This window comes from Aspergillus ibericus (genome assembly GCF_003184845.1).
Source record: "Aspergillus ibericus CBS 121593 unplaced genomic scaffold BO80scaffold_48, whole genome shotgun sequence".
In the NCBI taxonomy this organism is placed as follows: domain Eukaryota; kingdom Fungi; phylum Ascomycota; class Eurotiomycetes; order Eurotiales; family Aspergillaceae; genus Aspergillus; species Aspergillus ibericus.
In genome coordinates, this window is record NW_020292146.1 from 129,630 (window position 1) to 146,030 (window position 16,401).

The 16,401-nt window shown below is 50.9% G+C and overlaps 5 protein-coding genes across 5 annotated transcripts; 4 read left to right on the plus strand and 1 right to left on the minus strand.

The window, feature by feature from the left end:
• The first annotated feature begins 1,696 nt into the window (after positions 1 to 1,696).
• BO80DRAFT_428476 (uncharacterized protein) lies at positions 1,697 to 2,346 on the plus strand. Its single transcript, XM_025720260.1, has one exon. The coding sequence runs from the start codon at positions 1,748 to 1,750 to the stop codon at positions 2,324 to 2,326; it is 579 nt and encodes a 192-aa protein (XP_025571465.1). The 5' UTR covers positions 1,697 to 1,747; the 3' UTR covers positions 2,327 to 2,346.
• Positions 2,347 to 7,387: 5,041 nt separating this feature from the next.
• Positions 7,388 to 8,393, plus strand: BO80DRAFT_198645 (uncharacterized protein). Its single transcript, XM_025714182.1, has one exon. The coding sequence runs from the start codon at positions 7,652 to 7,654 to the stop codon at positions 8,213 to 8,215; it is 564 nt and encodes a 187-aa protein (XP_025571466.1). The 5' UTR covers positions 7,388 to 7,651; the 3' UTR covers positions 8,216 to 8,393.
• On the plus strand, positions 8,359 to 8,648 carry BO80DRAFT_428480 (uncharacterized protein). Its single transcript, XM_025720261.1, has one exon. It carries the CDS (start codon positions 8,409 to 8,411, stop codon positions 8,619 to 8,621), a length of 213 nt encoding a protein of 70 aa, XP_025571467.1. The 5' UTR covers positions 8,359 to 8,408; the 3' UTR covers positions 8,622 to 8,648.
• A 3,656-nt stretch (positions 8,649 to 12,304) lies between these two features.
• On the minus strand, positions 12,305 to 12,980 carry BO80DRAFT_198835 (uncharacterized protein). The gene has a single exon (XM_025714183.1). The coding sequence runs from the start codon at positions 12,814 to 12,816 to the stop codon at positions 12,439 to 12,441; it is 378 nt and encodes a 125-aa protein (XP_025571468.1). The 5' UTR covers positions 12,817 to 12,980; the 3' UTR covers positions 12,305 to 12,438.
• A 661-nt stretch (positions 12,981 to 13,641) lies between these two features.
• On the plus strand, positions 13,642 to 15,975 carry BO80DRAFT_198845 (alternative NADH-dehydrogenase). The gene is made up of 4 exons (XM_025714184.1): positions 13,642 to 14,214; positions 14,292 to 14,630; positions 14,684 to 15,652; positions 15,707 to 15,975. The coding sequence occupies exons 1-4, from the start codon at positions 13,890 to 13,892 to the stop codon at positions 15,778 to 15,780; spliced, it is 1,707 nt and encodes a 568-aa protein (XP_025571469.1). The 5' UTR covers positions 13,642 to 13,889; the 3' UTR covers positions 15,781 to 15,975.
• The last annotated feature ends 426 nt before the right edge of the window (positions 15,976 to 16,401 follow it).

Here is a 16,401-nt window from a genome sequence, read left to right on the forward strand (position 1 = left end):
CGTTGTTGCAGTTACTCTTCTGATTCTCACTCCTCGGTACTAAAGTGGAAAGACATGCAGTAATCATCTAAAAGGCAAAGATCCTCCTCACAACCAAGTACTACAACCCCAAAAGCAATGGGTGAAATAATAAACGATGAACCCCGCCAAAAATAAATTAAACGGAACGAAAGAGAAAAAAAAAAAAAAAAAAAAAAAAAAAAAAGGAACGAAACAGGAAAAGGCAAAGATATCTTACACCAAGGGAGAAGGGGTGGGCATTGCTCAGCAGCCCCCGGGAGGCACGGGAGAGAGTGGACGAAGGGAGGTTTGTGCACTCGGATGTGGTTGATCGCCAGTTCTAGTTCAACCCGGCGGAAGGCAAAGGAATGAAAAACTCTCGGTACGGAAAAGTACACTGCCTTTGGTCACTGCGTAATAATCAAACAATTCTTACGGCATCCTTCCCAAAAGGCGTTAGGGCCGCACGCATTAAAGTGCGCAGCGACTGGGGACGGGCAGAAAGGGAGGGGAGGGAAAAGAGGCGGGGGGGGGAAAGCATGGGAATTATGGATCGCTGCGTACGGCAGCTGTATGAGGGTCATGGTGGCTAAAACGGATCTAGTCCGTGGTTGGTACTAGTAGTAGAGGCTGGTCAACTACGAGTCACTGGTCACTGGTCACGGCCTTAGTAAGGCGCCAGGCAAATCCAAAGTCAATCAATCACTTGTCGGCAAATATTGGTGGTAGATGATGGCAAGGGTACCGGGCTCAGCTTTGGGTGGCTCGGGTTGTCATGGGGAAAGGAATTCTGTATGGCCCGGCGACCAAATGTATCTCCCTCACACCACAGCACCAACCGCGTCAGGTATGGAACGGGTCCGGATAGGTTGGGAGGTATGGGAACAAACTGGGCGGTTGGACAGCCTGCGGGCAACTAACTCGAAGTGGATTAGGACCCATGTCCTGGACAGGTAAGAGGTGCGCCCAAGTAACGGTAATACCGATATAGTGTTTCTCCGGCCTGGGCACACGCCCGTCATGACGACCTCTCCAAGCGATTCGGGAAACTTTACGGCGTCGCATACGACGAGGTGCTCGCCTGGCCGTTATCCACCCGCTGTGTAATGAGGGGGGCCAAGGCAGGATGCTGCGTATCCATCATGTAGGCATGTAAGGCATGTGTGAGTCCGAGAATTGGATGGATAAGCTGCACACAACGACCCAGAGAGGCGTAATGAGATGAGAGACCAATCACCAGGCGGGAAGCAAATGGCCGACTCCATCGATCTGAAAACACCAGCCAATCGCTGTGAGCGTGGGCCTTCCACTCGAGATGGTTTGAGCCTTGGAGGAGGGCGATGGGTGGTGCGAAGGACGACCCCGTACCTTAGGCAGAGGAGCCGGAGGCAGCTGAGACTACGAAGGACTAAGAGGGGACCACTCACTAGGTACCGCTAAGTTGGGCTCAGCAGCACCACCGGCCACCACCACCACCATCATCATCATAATCATATCGAGGTAGGCGCCCCTTGTGACTGTGACGGTCGGCCTGCCTCTCTAGTGCCCATCACCAGCAGACCTAGTCGTCTAGTGCTCGCTACTAGCAGTATGAATAGTCATGGATAATGAATAATGGATGGTCGCGGGGCCGACCGGGCTCCTGCGACTCGCTTGCTGTGTACAAGTGCTACATAACATACCCATGATACCATACCCTTATCCACCGCCCGGGGAGATGGAGATTACCAGATGGTTCTGAGGTGGTATGGGAAGTTATCCACACCTCAACCCAGGCAGGCCCGCCAGCCAATCCGCGCGACCACACCACCCAACTCCCCAACTCTCGTCGCCTGCGCCTGCGCCTTTCCAGGTTCCTCTCTTCCTTCTCTGCCGTCATACTCCGCCCGGTCGTAATCTTCCGTGTATGGCCCGAACCATGAAAAATGGGCGCACCGTTTCGGTGCCCTTCTACGACGCCCGCCCAGGCTCCCAGCAGGACCCGACTTGCCTTAGTAGCATTCGAGCGACGGACGGAAATTCGATCTGGCCCATTCGTTGTTTCCGCCACCGGTTTTGCAGCCACTGCGGTGACTCGGTCTCGAGGGAAGAGGGCGCCGCCGCTGGTCATTCCCGGCAGGCGAAAAAGGGAGAACCCACCCCAGCCAAGGACCCGACCCATGAAGGCGCAGGGCGGCTGTTGTTGATTTGGGTTTTTCCTGTGCATCCTGTCAGCTGCTCGTGTACGTCCGCGTCCTTCATTATTGTCATTGACTTGGCCGAAAGAAGGAACCTGACTTTCCATGGTTTGATATCACCCACATCGCGCACATATCCGCGGCAGTAGTCCTGAAACTAACAATGGAGAGAGGGAGGGGGGCACTGCTGGATCCAATACAACAGTCAGTCATTCACACCCACCTCCTCACCACTCCAGGGTCCCTAGCATGGGTGAAGGCACTACGTCCAGGTGACGGGGACAGTACGGAGTATACAGCGTACACGGTCGAAAAAGTAATCAATCCCTACGGATGAGTATACAACCAGAAGTACGATCACCGTGAGCCAAACCAGGAAAGAGAACGCAGCAGAAAGTACCCTTTGTAATACCGGCTGGTCGCACTTCATAATACCCTTTGGGGGAGACGGGCGAGTGGGCATGCTTCAAGTCAATCAATTATGTTCCGCGAATAGTACGGAGTATACTGAATGTTCGGCGCGCGAACGGGATATACATCTCTGTGTCTGGTTCATGGGGACAATCATGGAATGATGATGGGCCTACTATTGGTGGCCAGAGCTCAGGGAGAGCAGCTCGTACGCCGTCCGTCCTGTTGGCCATGGACCGCGGAAACGCGCCATTGCTTCGAATCGATCCTGGCCGGCACGCGCTTGAGGATGATTATTATTATTGATATTATTGGCATTGATTATGATTTCATATACCTCGTACCGGCCGGTGATCAATAATAGTTGGCGGCTGAGGATTAATCTGTGTCTCATCTTGGACCACTTCCGGACGCGTCTTGTTTCTGCGTTCGGGGCGACGAGCTGACTTCGGGGTCTGATTGTCGACCGATGGCGCTTGAACTTTGGCTAGCCCTGAACGCGACGATTATCAGTGTCCCGGAGGCTTTCCTTTTCTCAACCTCGAACCCGAAAGGTTGGAGATAGCCACTCCTGTGGTCGCTAGCGTAACGATCGCTTCCTGTGCCTGTACCAAGTCGCACCTCGCCTGGGATGTAGGCTGGTGGTTAGTTCGTTAGCAGGTGCATCGCCGTCGGAGAACTTCCCTCCCTGACCCTAGACTGCCGTCGTAGTGCCCTTGCCCCCCCCATGCACGTACCACTGACTAAGTTCAGGGGGGAATCCAAATCCAAATCCCAATCCCAATTTGATAGTTCAGGCATGGCGTTATGACAGTGCAAGACCACTGGAGCAGATCAATTGAGTAAGTGATGGATGCGATGCACCCAAGAACTCTCGTTGTTATTCGTCAGGCCCTTTCAAAGTGCGGCTACCGATCAACCCCCGCCGCCCCCCCTGCGAAGGCTGGTTGAGGAGTTGTTCATCCGAGATTATTGAGGCAATACCGAACGTGTTCCGAGTCCTATGACAATTTTATCCCACGAACGTGACCCCAAAAAAAAAGGAGTGGTTAGCATCGAGTACGGAGTCCTTCCTATCATTTGATTCGATAGGCCTCCTTCGCCTCGGCTGTCTTTTCATTATGTAAATGAACCCTGTCGAGATGGAGGAACCTTGATCTCTTGGTTGGACTTCTTGATCATCGTTCATATGTTAATAATTATTATTATTCCCGGCGTGTGGCGGCCATGGACTACTTCGTACCATAAGATGTACTCTGCAGGTGGGCTTGACATGACTTGCAAAGGATTCGGGCGTAATGATTGGAACGACCGCATGATGAAACTCAGGCAATGGCAGCGCTGGGTCGGGCGAAATCCGTCTGGGTCCTTTATTGATTGGCATTGTTGCGGAGCTCGTCCATGCTTGTGGCTTCAGGTTTACCGAATCATATCAGCCTTGCACCCATTTCCAAGAATAAAAACGAGTGAGACTTTGACAGCCGCTCCATCTGGACGGGTCGGGAGACGATGGATACTTTGGTCGACTCGTAGATACTAGATACTGATTGGCACCTGCACCCTGGAGAGATGACTTGTCCGAATAACATCATTCTCATCATCATTCCTGTTGTTGTCGTCGCCAACAATAAGAACAATAACCGCAGCAACAACTGGGGATCGACCGCAGATGATTTTACAGCCGGAATCAGGTGATGGCCCAACCAACCCAGCGCAGGTGAAAAAGAAACGATGGAAACTGCACGCCACTTAGTGCCAATAAAGAAAACTGATAACGTCGGGTCGCTAGGGCTCTCGACCATTTCCCTGGAGCTATCTAGGACCTACTATGTGGTAGTGGTAGTATCAACGGAGTACGAATTGGATGGAGCTCGGCATAGTGGCTACTGGCTAGTCGTAGCGTTGGCCCCTGGTCCTTCCCCTTTTACGCTTCAAAGGTGGGATTTCTAGGTTCCTTCTTCAACCTTCTTTCCGACAAGAATCGGTTAAGTCCGCATGGCCGTGAGAAATCACCGCAGCCCCATAGGAAACCTCGAAAGCTACGTCGACGCCCTTTTTTGCACTTGCATATGGAGTCTGCCGCTCCGCATTCCAATTGGTATCACAGCCACTAGCTGAAAGTCTGGATAGTCGCGGGCACTTAATGAGGGGGGGAGTCCATCGAATCAGAGGCGTCAGAGAGGAGACACTCTTGGACCGTTCCTTTATTTTTGCAGCCTGGCCTCTGGGTCATCACGACTCAGAGCGATACGGTGTACGGAGTAAGTAGTAAGTGTAACAAATAGACAGGGTGGGTTGGAGATGTTCCAGAACTTCCGGCACTGAGAGGGAGAAATCCAAGTGGAGCGTGCGTGCCACTTCTTTCCCAGCTCAGAAATAGCCACGATCGGTCATCCAGTTCATCATCATCACGGAGACGAGTCCGTCAACCCCGACCGAAACCATAACCAATTCATAGCATAGGTGATGACTCCGTCCCCCCCGTTGTGAGTGAACTATTCTCAAACCTTCGAGCTCCATCCAGATTGAAAAACTGGGGCTGGTGGGCATCCTTGGGTCGTTTGTCACCCGAGCACTCGGGCGCAGCGGCGGGCACAGGCAACGATGCTAGTTGATGTTGCTAGAACGAACAATGGCGAGTTGACGCGGCGATCGAAGCTCATACGAGGCCATTTTCGGTGAATGTCTGCTGCTTTGGGGGTCTGGTATCCTTAGACGCCGGTTGGCTTTCATCCACTAACCTTCCTAGAATAGATATGGAGCTGCTGTTCAGACCAGCAGCAGGTATCTATTCCTCCGTCGTATCTACCTATCTACTTCGTAGTAGGTCGAGCTCCCCAACGATGGCTACCAGCTTAAGCTTTTCTCGTTTTCGAAAGACTATTTTTTTTTCCCTTTCTTTTGCATTCTTTTTAACTTTTTGGTTTCATTAGTATTATTTCTTTCCTATCTTTGCCTTGGCGCCTGTCGGTTTTGCCCCGGGCAATTAGCCCTTCTGGCTCTGCGCATTTGGGTTCAATGAAATTGAATCTTCGCCTTCTCAGAGGGGCAGAGCAAGACGGATCGTGTCATTGGGCCCAACTGCCATCGCAACCAGATATACGCACTAATGACATGCCTTTCATTGCCGTCATCTGCCGACTCAGGGCGAGGCGAGAAGAGCGCAGGAATTGAAGCTTGCAGGTCTCTGCTCATTAGTGCTACGTATGGACCGCCGTTCTCATAGTTGGTGACTACTGGTTGATGTTTAACGAATAAAGGCATGCTTGCCACAGCACATATCCACCCACCTACTTACATAGTACTACTACTATGGTACTACCGACACAGGAGTAGTATACTTAGCCGCGACAAGTGACAACAGCCCAGAAATGTCCGGGTGCAGTGGACTGGCCGAGGCCAAGAGGGTCACCGCCAGTACTCGGGTCTTCTGCACCAGAGACACTAAACTGCCAAGTAACCTCCCTGGTCCCCCGTAGGCAGGCATCAGGTACTCGGTACGGAGTACGCCTTCACTACGTACTTCACGCTGAAATTAACCGCTTAGCAACTGCCGCCACTGATCAAAATCGTCCCCCTCTTATTAATATCATCATTATCGTGATGACCTAGTGCCTACGGACTAACTATTCTAGTCATCACGATGTACTCCGTACTACGATGTCCATAGTACCACTGTACCTCCCCTGGCCTCTGGTTCCGTTTACCGACAGGCTATTTGCTTTCATTCGCGCAGGGGCCGCAACAAAATTCCTTCGATCCTGAACCGCCTGGGAAATTATCGGCCTTCCTGATCGAGTAGGTTTCTGGTCATCCATGACGAGGGTGATGACGGCCCTAAGTGGTCATACTTATTACACAAGGTGCAGCCTAATATAATGGAATTCCACCAGAGCCCAGCAACGATGCATCCGATCAACTCACCCTGGCCATCCGAGGTGATCCTCTTTACCCGCCGGGGGTGACTATGCGGTGATTCTGTGGTGACTGGTGATGGAGGTGGATAACCACCTCCAGCCCCGGTGTCTTAACTTTTTCGGGATCCCCTCCCTGGCACAGTCATTGGGTGAATAGCTTTGACTAGGCATCTCGCGGTGTGTTGTCTCCAAGGTCGGAAACAATGGGGTGGCCCTGGGAATAAGCAGATCGGCAGCGTCGATACTATCTCCTACATAGTAAGTACTACTATCTATGTAATACTCGTTCTCGTACCGCGCGGACCCGGCTGGAAATTGATTGCATGAGATCCAGTCCTCCAAACCAGACTCTACTACGGCTAAGCCCTGATTACTCTGGTCGGCGGGACTGATCAAATCATCAAGTCTTCATCCATGACTCGACTCGACCCATATTGCATGAACTGGCCGGGCCTATCACTATGTGGACCAAAACGGGTAACGACTCCTCGGAGATTTTCTCTCTTATCACGCAACCAGCCTGAAGGTGCCGCTCTCGCTGCCCGTGGGTTGTCATCCCCATCCCCATCCCCAGCTTCCCCCCCCATCATTTTGCACCTTCAGTCCACCCACGAGTGATCGCATCACCAGACGGGGTCCGAATCGAAGGGCGTACGCAAGGACCGGTCCTACGCTCCGGGAGCTTTCCTCTCTCTCTCTCCCCTGAAGATGAGCATTCTTGCCCGTCCTTCCCACCTTGCTGCCTTTCCAGGCTCCTTGCAGTTTCTAATCCTTGCGGCTCGATGCTGTCGAAGCAGCCAGCTTATTCGAGGGTAAACAAACAATCCTCGTGTGGAGGATAAGCATGATACATCGCACCCTTTGTGCGATATGATACTGCAGCTTAAGCTTTCATCTGAAGCCAGGCGTGTGTGCAAGCTTACTGCGGCCGACCAACTGCTACGTAGTCGAGACTCGACCCCCCTTCGTCCTCCCTTGAGCGCGGTTAAACAGGCAGCAGTTGCGTCGGTTCAACATGAGACGAGGCTATCGATCCTTGCTCACGACCACGGCACATCTACCATGGAAAGGGTTCCAATGCCGCCATTCAGCCGTCCCGATTACAGGGGCGCGTCGATGTCAAGGCTTACTCCGTAGTTTGCAACCATGGGGAACCAGGGGAACGCATCCGGTGGGCTGATTTGCAAAACGCCTGGAAACGACCCTTCTTCCTTCGAAGTCGCAGTCCCGAATTTCGTAATAATGATGATGACGATGATAATGATGATGAAGAAGATGAAGATCCTCAGATGGGGGACGGAGTACTGGATTGGTCCAGCCGAGGCTGCTGCTGAATCCCGGCCGTGGAAGCACGCGGCTTATCGCGTTTTGGACCAACCCTCGAACTCTGCGACCGTATTGATTAGCAATAAGCTCGGCGATGACCATTCGACGGGCGGGTGCGCAGGAGGAGTTGGTATCACCCTTTTGCCTCTGGCCAGAGAGGAAAGTCCCCAGATCATCGCGATTACGATCACGATCCCGAAGCCAACATTACCCACGGAGGCTTTTTGCATCAGATGCATCCGTCGGGGTGGTTGGAGCCTGACCTCAACTCCGGGTCGAAGCCCCCTCAAGGTTTCTGTTGCCTCGCTCCCGTTTTCCCTTTTCCAACGGCTCGAATGTTTGAGTCTCCTCCGGAGTGCCTTCACGGTGACTTGTCTGGCCTGAAACTGGAACCTACCTTCCCCGCCAGACCAGATCGAGTCGTAGAATTAGTCGCCAATGAGCGTGTCACTTGCAGTGACTGGACGTGTCTTACCTGGAGGTATGTACTATGGATGTATGGAGTCTGTACCGGGTATTCAGTATCGTATGGTACCACTATCCCCCCAACTTTGAAGTCAGTCTCGAGGCATCGCCAATGCAAGTCGAGCTACGTAACTTGCTCTCCTTCCTCCTCTCAGCCTGGGACCGATGGAGTCCCTTTACGAATCCCGTCTCACCATCAGACTTCATCCACCTGAGCCACATCCGTCCTCCATTACTTCCTGGGAAAGAAATGGACAAGTCCCTCGCCGTCCTCGTCATCCACTTGATCGTGGCAGTGGCAGCAGGCTCCGCACCAGGCAGGTAGCGTAAAAGTACCGAATTCCTATCCCTGGTCCATCTGTCTTCCGATCTTTTCCATCCCTGCCAGTACTAGCAGAGCCTATATACTGGTCCCCGTATGATCTGGATCCCACCACGACTGTCGCTGCACTCCTCCGAGGATTCTGGTCCCTAACCCAACCCGGAAATCTCGCATACATGACCACATGCAAACGTTATCATCGCAATCCCACTTGTGGAGGACACGTAAGGCCTGGACTTCGATCAGTGAATGACCTAATCGATCAGACTGCCAGTGCACTAGAGACTGCGATCGTCCCTCTGAGATGCTGACAGGGTCTGTGGACACCACTTTCTGCTCAGATGAACCAACTTCGACATATCAGCTGGCTTGAGCTCGAGTCCTGTACACGTTGTCGAGTTGGTCGCTCATGCTTACCGATGCCTGCCTTGGTCGCCGCTGGTTCGATCTAGACCCAGGGCTCGGGTTACTAACTTGTTGTCCCTCTCCTACGGAGCAGGATTCTGGGATAGTACACATGAACTCGAGCACCGCATACTTGCTTTTTCCTCCTCTCATTTCCACATGATAACACCGGAGCTAACCCACACTAACTGAGGACGAATATACACAACATACATGTCTAGCCTATCTCACGGACGGTCGATTAAACACTCCAAGGCCGGGCATCCCAGGCCTGTTTGGATTAAATTAACTGAACGAGACCATCTCGCTTGCATATGTACGATGTACACATTTTTGGGTTCAAAAACGAGCTTGGAAAAAGCAACGTTGCTTCCCTGCGAAAGAGCATACCCCGAAAAAGCAAGCCACCCAGCAAGCACGAAATTCTCGGCAGCCTGACAGCCTCACGGGTCCGGAGTTACCACGCCGTCTCGTGTACTTGTCCATGGTCATCTTGACACCGTTGGTCTGTCCTCCTAAGAACAGAGTATACTGTCTGTGTGTATGACTGCATTCTTTCAGGCACAACCTATCGCCATGTCTTCCAATCTCGTTGAAGACATTCCATTGTAGCGGTGATGCCCGGATACATTTTACCCACATACATATGTGTTGTAGTTGATGACAGTGATTATGATTCGGTGGCTATGAACGCCGATAGTTACGTGTATGCCAGCTATCCTAGGGCAGCCTTTCAACTTTGAACAAAGGTTCAGCGCTGAGATGATCTATCTTGATGTGGCTGTTTCGTAATTCAATGGGGTTGTCGTATATAGATGGATACAATATCACAACATCTTCTGTGAAAATCTGGGTGGTCTGCCATGGGCTTTCCCTGGACTTGAGCAATGGGTATTGATTGGTAGTAAGTACTCAGTAGAGATGGTATAGCAGTATGGTAGTATGCCAACTTGATCGTATATACTCCCTACTATGACTGCTATCCCTATTCGTATCTGGACGATTCAGTGTATATCCTTGTTTAACACTCGAGATAATAAATATATATTCCCTCGTTTCGCCCCGGGTGTTGGAAAGAAGAATATCGAAACGAATATACTCGAATCACGGATACTATGTACTTGCAATTACACGCACATAGATATACAAACTTATATGCCCCCGTAACACGATACGCAACAATCCGACAACCACATCCCTATCTCAAACAGTTACTCCATCCCATAGAACAAATACTCCAAAGTAGACAGGTACTCGCTCCGCACTTCTCAATCTCCTTACCAAAAGCAAACTCAACAAAAAATATATATATACATATATATGTATATATATATATATTATATCCCCGATATATGACCTCACATCGAGACAAAGAAGTACCTCTGCAAGCAGGAAGGGGTGGAAGAAGCTCATGTAAAGAACCATCCTGTACTATGTATGTCGATAAATCAGATCATCTATTTATTCTTGGTGGCCATGCAGACGCAGAGTATATACCATAAGATAGTATGCCGATGGAAGATGTATTCATGAGAAGCAAGTAGATGGAGGGTTTTTGCTGATGAGTTGTCTGAGTTTATACTATATATATATATATATATATATTGACATCCTGGGAGAGAAAAGAGAGAGAGGTATATATTGATATGCTGAGACAAGTCATTCATAGTTATAGGTGCATTCGTTCTATATCAGAGTGTAAAAACACCGGGAGAGTCGTGTTGCATTGCCATTGTGAGTAGTTGATGGCATTCGAGTAAAGCTACATGGTAGGAGTTGGGGAGAGGGGGGGGGGTGGGTGAATTGAGCTTTTAGTAGACGATGCATGAAGTGGGAGTATACCCATATATACTAATCTATGATTGTGTTTTCTTGGTTGATGTTTGGGAATGTTGGAGTGAAAGGTAGTAATTAGTTCCTGTTTATTGTAGTGGCTTACGTCGTTGAGACTTCATTTATTAATCATGTCTATGGGTTGGATTAACGAGTATCTGCTTATGGCTCATGGTAGCCTTGGGATATTTTCGAGGTCTGGACTCTAGAACTAGGAGAGTATGTGGGATTAGGTAGAATTATATTTTTGATAGGTTTGTTTGCGTGCTTGAAGTAGATCGTTGTGGATATATGTCAATGACATTTAGTAATGAATAGAGGTATACGATGTTATTCTACACGAGTCGGTAATACGATATTGACCGGCTAGAAACATAGCTATGTATTTAAGACCTAGTTATGCTTAAACATCGTATGATGGTAGATTGATCGCTGCCCTTCACAATACTGTTCGATGAACTTTCTTGGTGTTTCGTCATCGAACTGTAGATGCAAAATTGACCTGTCGGATTGCAAGAACATGTTTTTGAAACCTTGACAGCATGACTGACGGGGTATGATTTCCCGCCTAATTTGGACGACAGTTTGCCTCGTTTCTATCACGTACGAGCAATACCCCGTAAGACAGCTACATGTCTTATCCCTAATCACGAAGGGATACATGGACCCCAGCGACCATGCATAGAGTTCAATAGGTTTAGGGGAGTGAATGACTCGTCTTCAGTTGGGTATATCAGACCAATATGGAGAATCAAAATGTAGTATGTCGCACATATACCCCTGGAATAGTCTTTGATCTGATTGCTGGAACTGTAAGCACGGTATGAAGATGCTAGCTGTCTGGGGCAGTCTAGATCGACTGCTGACTCCAGAAAAGCATAATATCCGGTTGTTCAGCCTGTGTTATAGAATATATTTGGGTATGCTCCTTGCATCACGACCTTCCTCACATCAGCTTCCCCTACAACATACCAAAATATGCAGGTAAGCCACCCAAAATGGCTGACCTATGGATATGGTTCGTGTTGTGTCTGGTGAGTTCTCACAAGTGTACCCAAGGACTGCTGAAATGGCGGATGTCGTACAGATACAGCTGCAGATGCCCTTGGTTGGATCGCCGATTGACAAGTCAAATGTGTAGTACTTGAGACATTTGTGCTACATACTCGGACCGGTACGGAGTGCGCAACGTCGGTTGCAGTAAGCATACCAAGAGATGGTGTGTCCAAGTACATGTTATGTGCGATATGCATTGCCATACCGTGCCTTGTTTGTACCCCGTCTTTTGTATGCAATACCAACACTCCGTACATCGTCGTTCGGGACGGTCGTTGGACGTTACATTGTATTCGTAGCGCCGGTCTTTCGAAGATCGCCAAGGGCCTGCCAGTTGCTTCTATTGGTGGGCCCCTTACAGTATGGGCGTACTTTATCTAATCAACTTATTGTTAGCTTGAAGCCGGGCAAGAAGACTCAAATCACAGTCTGAAGATTGCAGCCAGTGGGTGACCTTCAAAACGCCCACTGGGCAAGTATGCCTTCCCATTGGACACTGAATGATGCCATGTCGCATGGCTTACTCTCAGGATATGGCTGACGGTGACAAGTTCGCACACCAACGAACAGTTGATCTTCCCATGGGCACAGATTGTGAAGTATGTTGATGCCAAACGTCATTGACTATTCGACCATAGCGACCCTCCGAGGCCGCCGTATAAGTTTGAAGCATCGAGTTCGAAACCATTGCTGGTAGCTGACAGGAACAACATGCCCATCGACCTCGTGTCTCGTTCAGATGGTTGACGGATATAGGACACTCGATGGCCCAGCTGCTATCGGATGACAGCGAGATTCGTCTTTGACGGGACAACGTTCGGACAAGTGAGCAACGACTGTGCAGCGAAGACATGGCGATTCGGCCTGATAACATCCCCAGCACTGCCAACAAGCGGATGTGCATGATCAAAGGCAACTGCGGGAATAAACGGACTCGTCACTGGATGATAATGGGGCCAAACGGGCGATTGAGGAAGAGTGGAGCTTGACTGCCCCGGATTCTCCCCGTGCTCTTTGTTTAAAACTAAGTGGTGGAGTAGATGTCAACGCTGGGATTCTCTAGTCGTTCTAGATGCGGGAGAAGCCGGGGACAAGCTCGGGAAGGACCGTGTGTTTCCAGCTGGCGGCACTAGCTGAGTCAGCCAGCGGTGGCCCGGGCGAGACCAATCGCTGAAAGGCCGCGAGAGGAAGCCAGTGGGAGACAGAATCGGGAAGGAGCGCGCGGGATTGCATGGCTGGCATGCAGGCTTGGGAATTGATAGTAGGGAATAATCGGTGGTTCATCCAATATCCGGGTGAGCGGACAGGACAATCACGTTGCTACTACGGAGTTGTATTGAGGGTGACGGAGCATCGTGTGGTTCCGCCGTCATCGTCACCACCCTTGTTTAGAATTGATAAAGACTTGGTATCAAATAAAAGAACCTCATCATCATCAGCAACAGCAGCAGGAGCGGGCAAGTGGCTTCCCCTCACAGACAATCCCGAGCGCGCCGAATTTCTCCCCACTGAGGAATTCCCCCTCACGAGCCTCTCCAATTTCTGCCATCTCCAACTCGACCACCAGCCTCGCCTTTGGTCCCTCCGGCCTGATAAAAGGCAGGAATTGAAAACTTTTTCTGCCTAGTGAATGAATCACTGGAACCCCGGCTGACCGAGCACCCACTTGGTTTGCGGTCGAGCCAGTCGCGTCTTGTGCCAGAAGGAGAAAATTATCCGCCCTGCGATTTGCAGCGACACACCGATTCGCCCAAAACAGCTAATTGACACAGTCATTTTTTTATTTCACTTTGTCAAGGCCGGTGATTTTTCCACTGGCAGTCTTTACTGTTAGTGATCGATTTCTCTGAATCGCTTCTCTCTTCTCTCCTTCCCACCCCTCTCCACTCCCCCCCTCCCCTTCCCTTCCTTTGCCTTTTGGCTTAGGTGCGACCACCACCGACACTGGTTGGAAGTACGCTGGCAATCCGGTCCAAGATGGCCTCTCCCTCCGCCGCCATGCAGTTGTCGTCGCTGTCGCGCAGGTCGCTCTCGACGCGACCCCAGGTTCTTCGCTCCGCACGTTCCTTGAGACAGCAGCAGTTCCAGCGCGCTGCTCGTCGCTCCTACGCCGATGCCGCTCCTGCGGCTTCCCCGGCCCCCAAGCCCAAGAAGCGCTTCAGGTTTTTGCGCTGGACCTGGCGCCTCACCTGGCTCTCGACTCTGGGTATGGCTGGTGCTCTGGCCTACAGTGTCTACGAGCTGCGTCATCCCGTGGATCAGGTCATCCCTGACTCGGAGAAGAAGACCCTGGTCATCCTGGGTAAGTTTCTTCGTCCCGGTGTCGCTTATCGCGTCATCATCGCGGCCGAACATCGACTCACGAGCCACGTCCTCCAGGTACCGGATGGGGCACTGTTTCCCTTTTGAAGAAGCTCGACACCGAGAACTACAATGTCGTCGTCATCTCCCCCCGCAACTACTTCCTTTTCACCCCTCTCCTCCCCTCCTGCACGACTGGTTTGATCGAGCACCGTTCGATCATGGAGCCCATCCGTAACATTCTCCGCCAGAAGACCGGCCACGTCAAGTTCTACGAAGCCGAAGCCACCAAGGTCGACTACGAGAAGCGTGTGGTGTACATCAGCGATGACTCCGAGATCAAGGGAGACATCTCCCACACTGAGGTGCCCTTTGACATGCTCGTCGTTGGTGTCGGTGCTGAGAATGCAACCTTCGGTATGTATCTCGATGTCCATACTCGCCGACGTCATCTTTCTAATTACAACTAGGCATCCCCGGTGTGCGGGAGAACTCTTGCTTCCTGAAGGAGGTTGATGATGCTCAGAAGATCCGCAAGCGCATCATGGACTGTGTTGAGACTGCCATGTTCAAGGACCAGACTGAGGAGGAGGTTAAGCGTCTTCTGCACATGGTCGTGGTCGGTGGTGGCCCAACTGGTGTCGAATTCGCCGGTGAGCTGCAGGATTTCTTCGAGGATGACCTGAAGAAGTGGATCCCCGAGATCCAGGAGAACTTCAAGGTTACTCTGGTTGAGGCTCTGCCCAACGTGCTCCCCATGTTCTCCAAGCAGCTGATCGACTACACCGAATCGACCTTCAAGGAGGAGAAGATCAGCATCCGCGCCAAGACCATGGTGAAGAACGTCACCGACAAGTACATCGAGGCTATGGTCACCAACCCCGACGGCTCCAAGTCCCTGGAGCGTATCCCCTACGGTCTGCTGGTCTGGGCTACCGGTAACGCTGTCCGCCCCGTGGTTCGCGATCTGATGAGTCAGCTTCCCGCGCAGAAGGACTCGCGCCGTGGTCTCGCCGTGAACGAGTACCTCGTTGTGAACGGCACTGAGAACGTCTGGGCTGTCGGTGACTGTGCTATCACCAACTATGCCCCCACTGCCCAGGTTGCTGGCCAGGAGGGTGCCTTCCTTGCCCGTCTGTTCAACACCATGGCCAAGACCGAAGCGATCGAGAAGGACTTGAAGCAGCTGTCCGATGCCCAGGCCCAGGCCAAGGGTGAGGAGCGTGACCAGGTCTTTGACCAGATCCGCGAACGCCAGAAGCAGTTGCGGAGAACCAAGCAGATTGGTCCCTTCCAGTACTCCCACCAGGGTAGTCTGGCTTACATTGGAAAGGAGCGCGCTGTTGCAGACATCAGCTGGCTGAGCGGCAACATCGCTAGCGGTGGTACCATGACCTACCTCTTCTGGCGCAGTGCTTACCTGAGCATGTGCTTCAGCAGTAAGTGACCCTGTACGAACTTGCGTTCAATTTATGATACTGACGTTATTATAGCTCGTAACCGTGTCCTGGTTGCCGTTGACTGGATCAAGGCCAAGCTGTTTGGCCGCGACGTTTCTCGGGAGTAAATTCATCCTTCAAAAGACTTTGGACACTGTATCACCATCAGCAGACATGCTACGCCCATGAATTCGAAGCGATAACCCCTCTTTTTCTATTCCACTCGTGTTCATTATTCTCATTCCCCCTTCATTGACGCCGTTTGAATGACCATCTTCTTCCTTGACCTAAATGGGCGCCTATCCCATTCTGTCTGTCATAATTGCTTCGTGTGAGCAACCAGTGACGATCAAGACTGCCCTGCTGTGTTTGCTGCAGTGTCCAATGGGTAATTCCGCAAGAGCGAGCATAGATCATGCAGTGGTCGCTCGTGTGGAATCCTTGATCCTCATCGCATTTGTTTCTTTTATCTGTACGAAATAGATAGACCGGGTTTGGGTTACTGTTTAGACATGCTAGAATTGGCCATACTTTTCTTTGTTCAGTCTTTATCAATTCATCTATCTTTTGTTCATCTTTCCCTAATAATTTGTTCCAAAGGTTTTATTCTGGATATACTGGGTCTTGTATGCTATTTGGCGGGTTACTCACAAAAGCTTTATCTCATCTCAATGTATTTCTACATTCCTTCCCAGTTGCAGAATCTAGAAAATAATTACAATCAATCAACTAGTCTCATATCTACACAC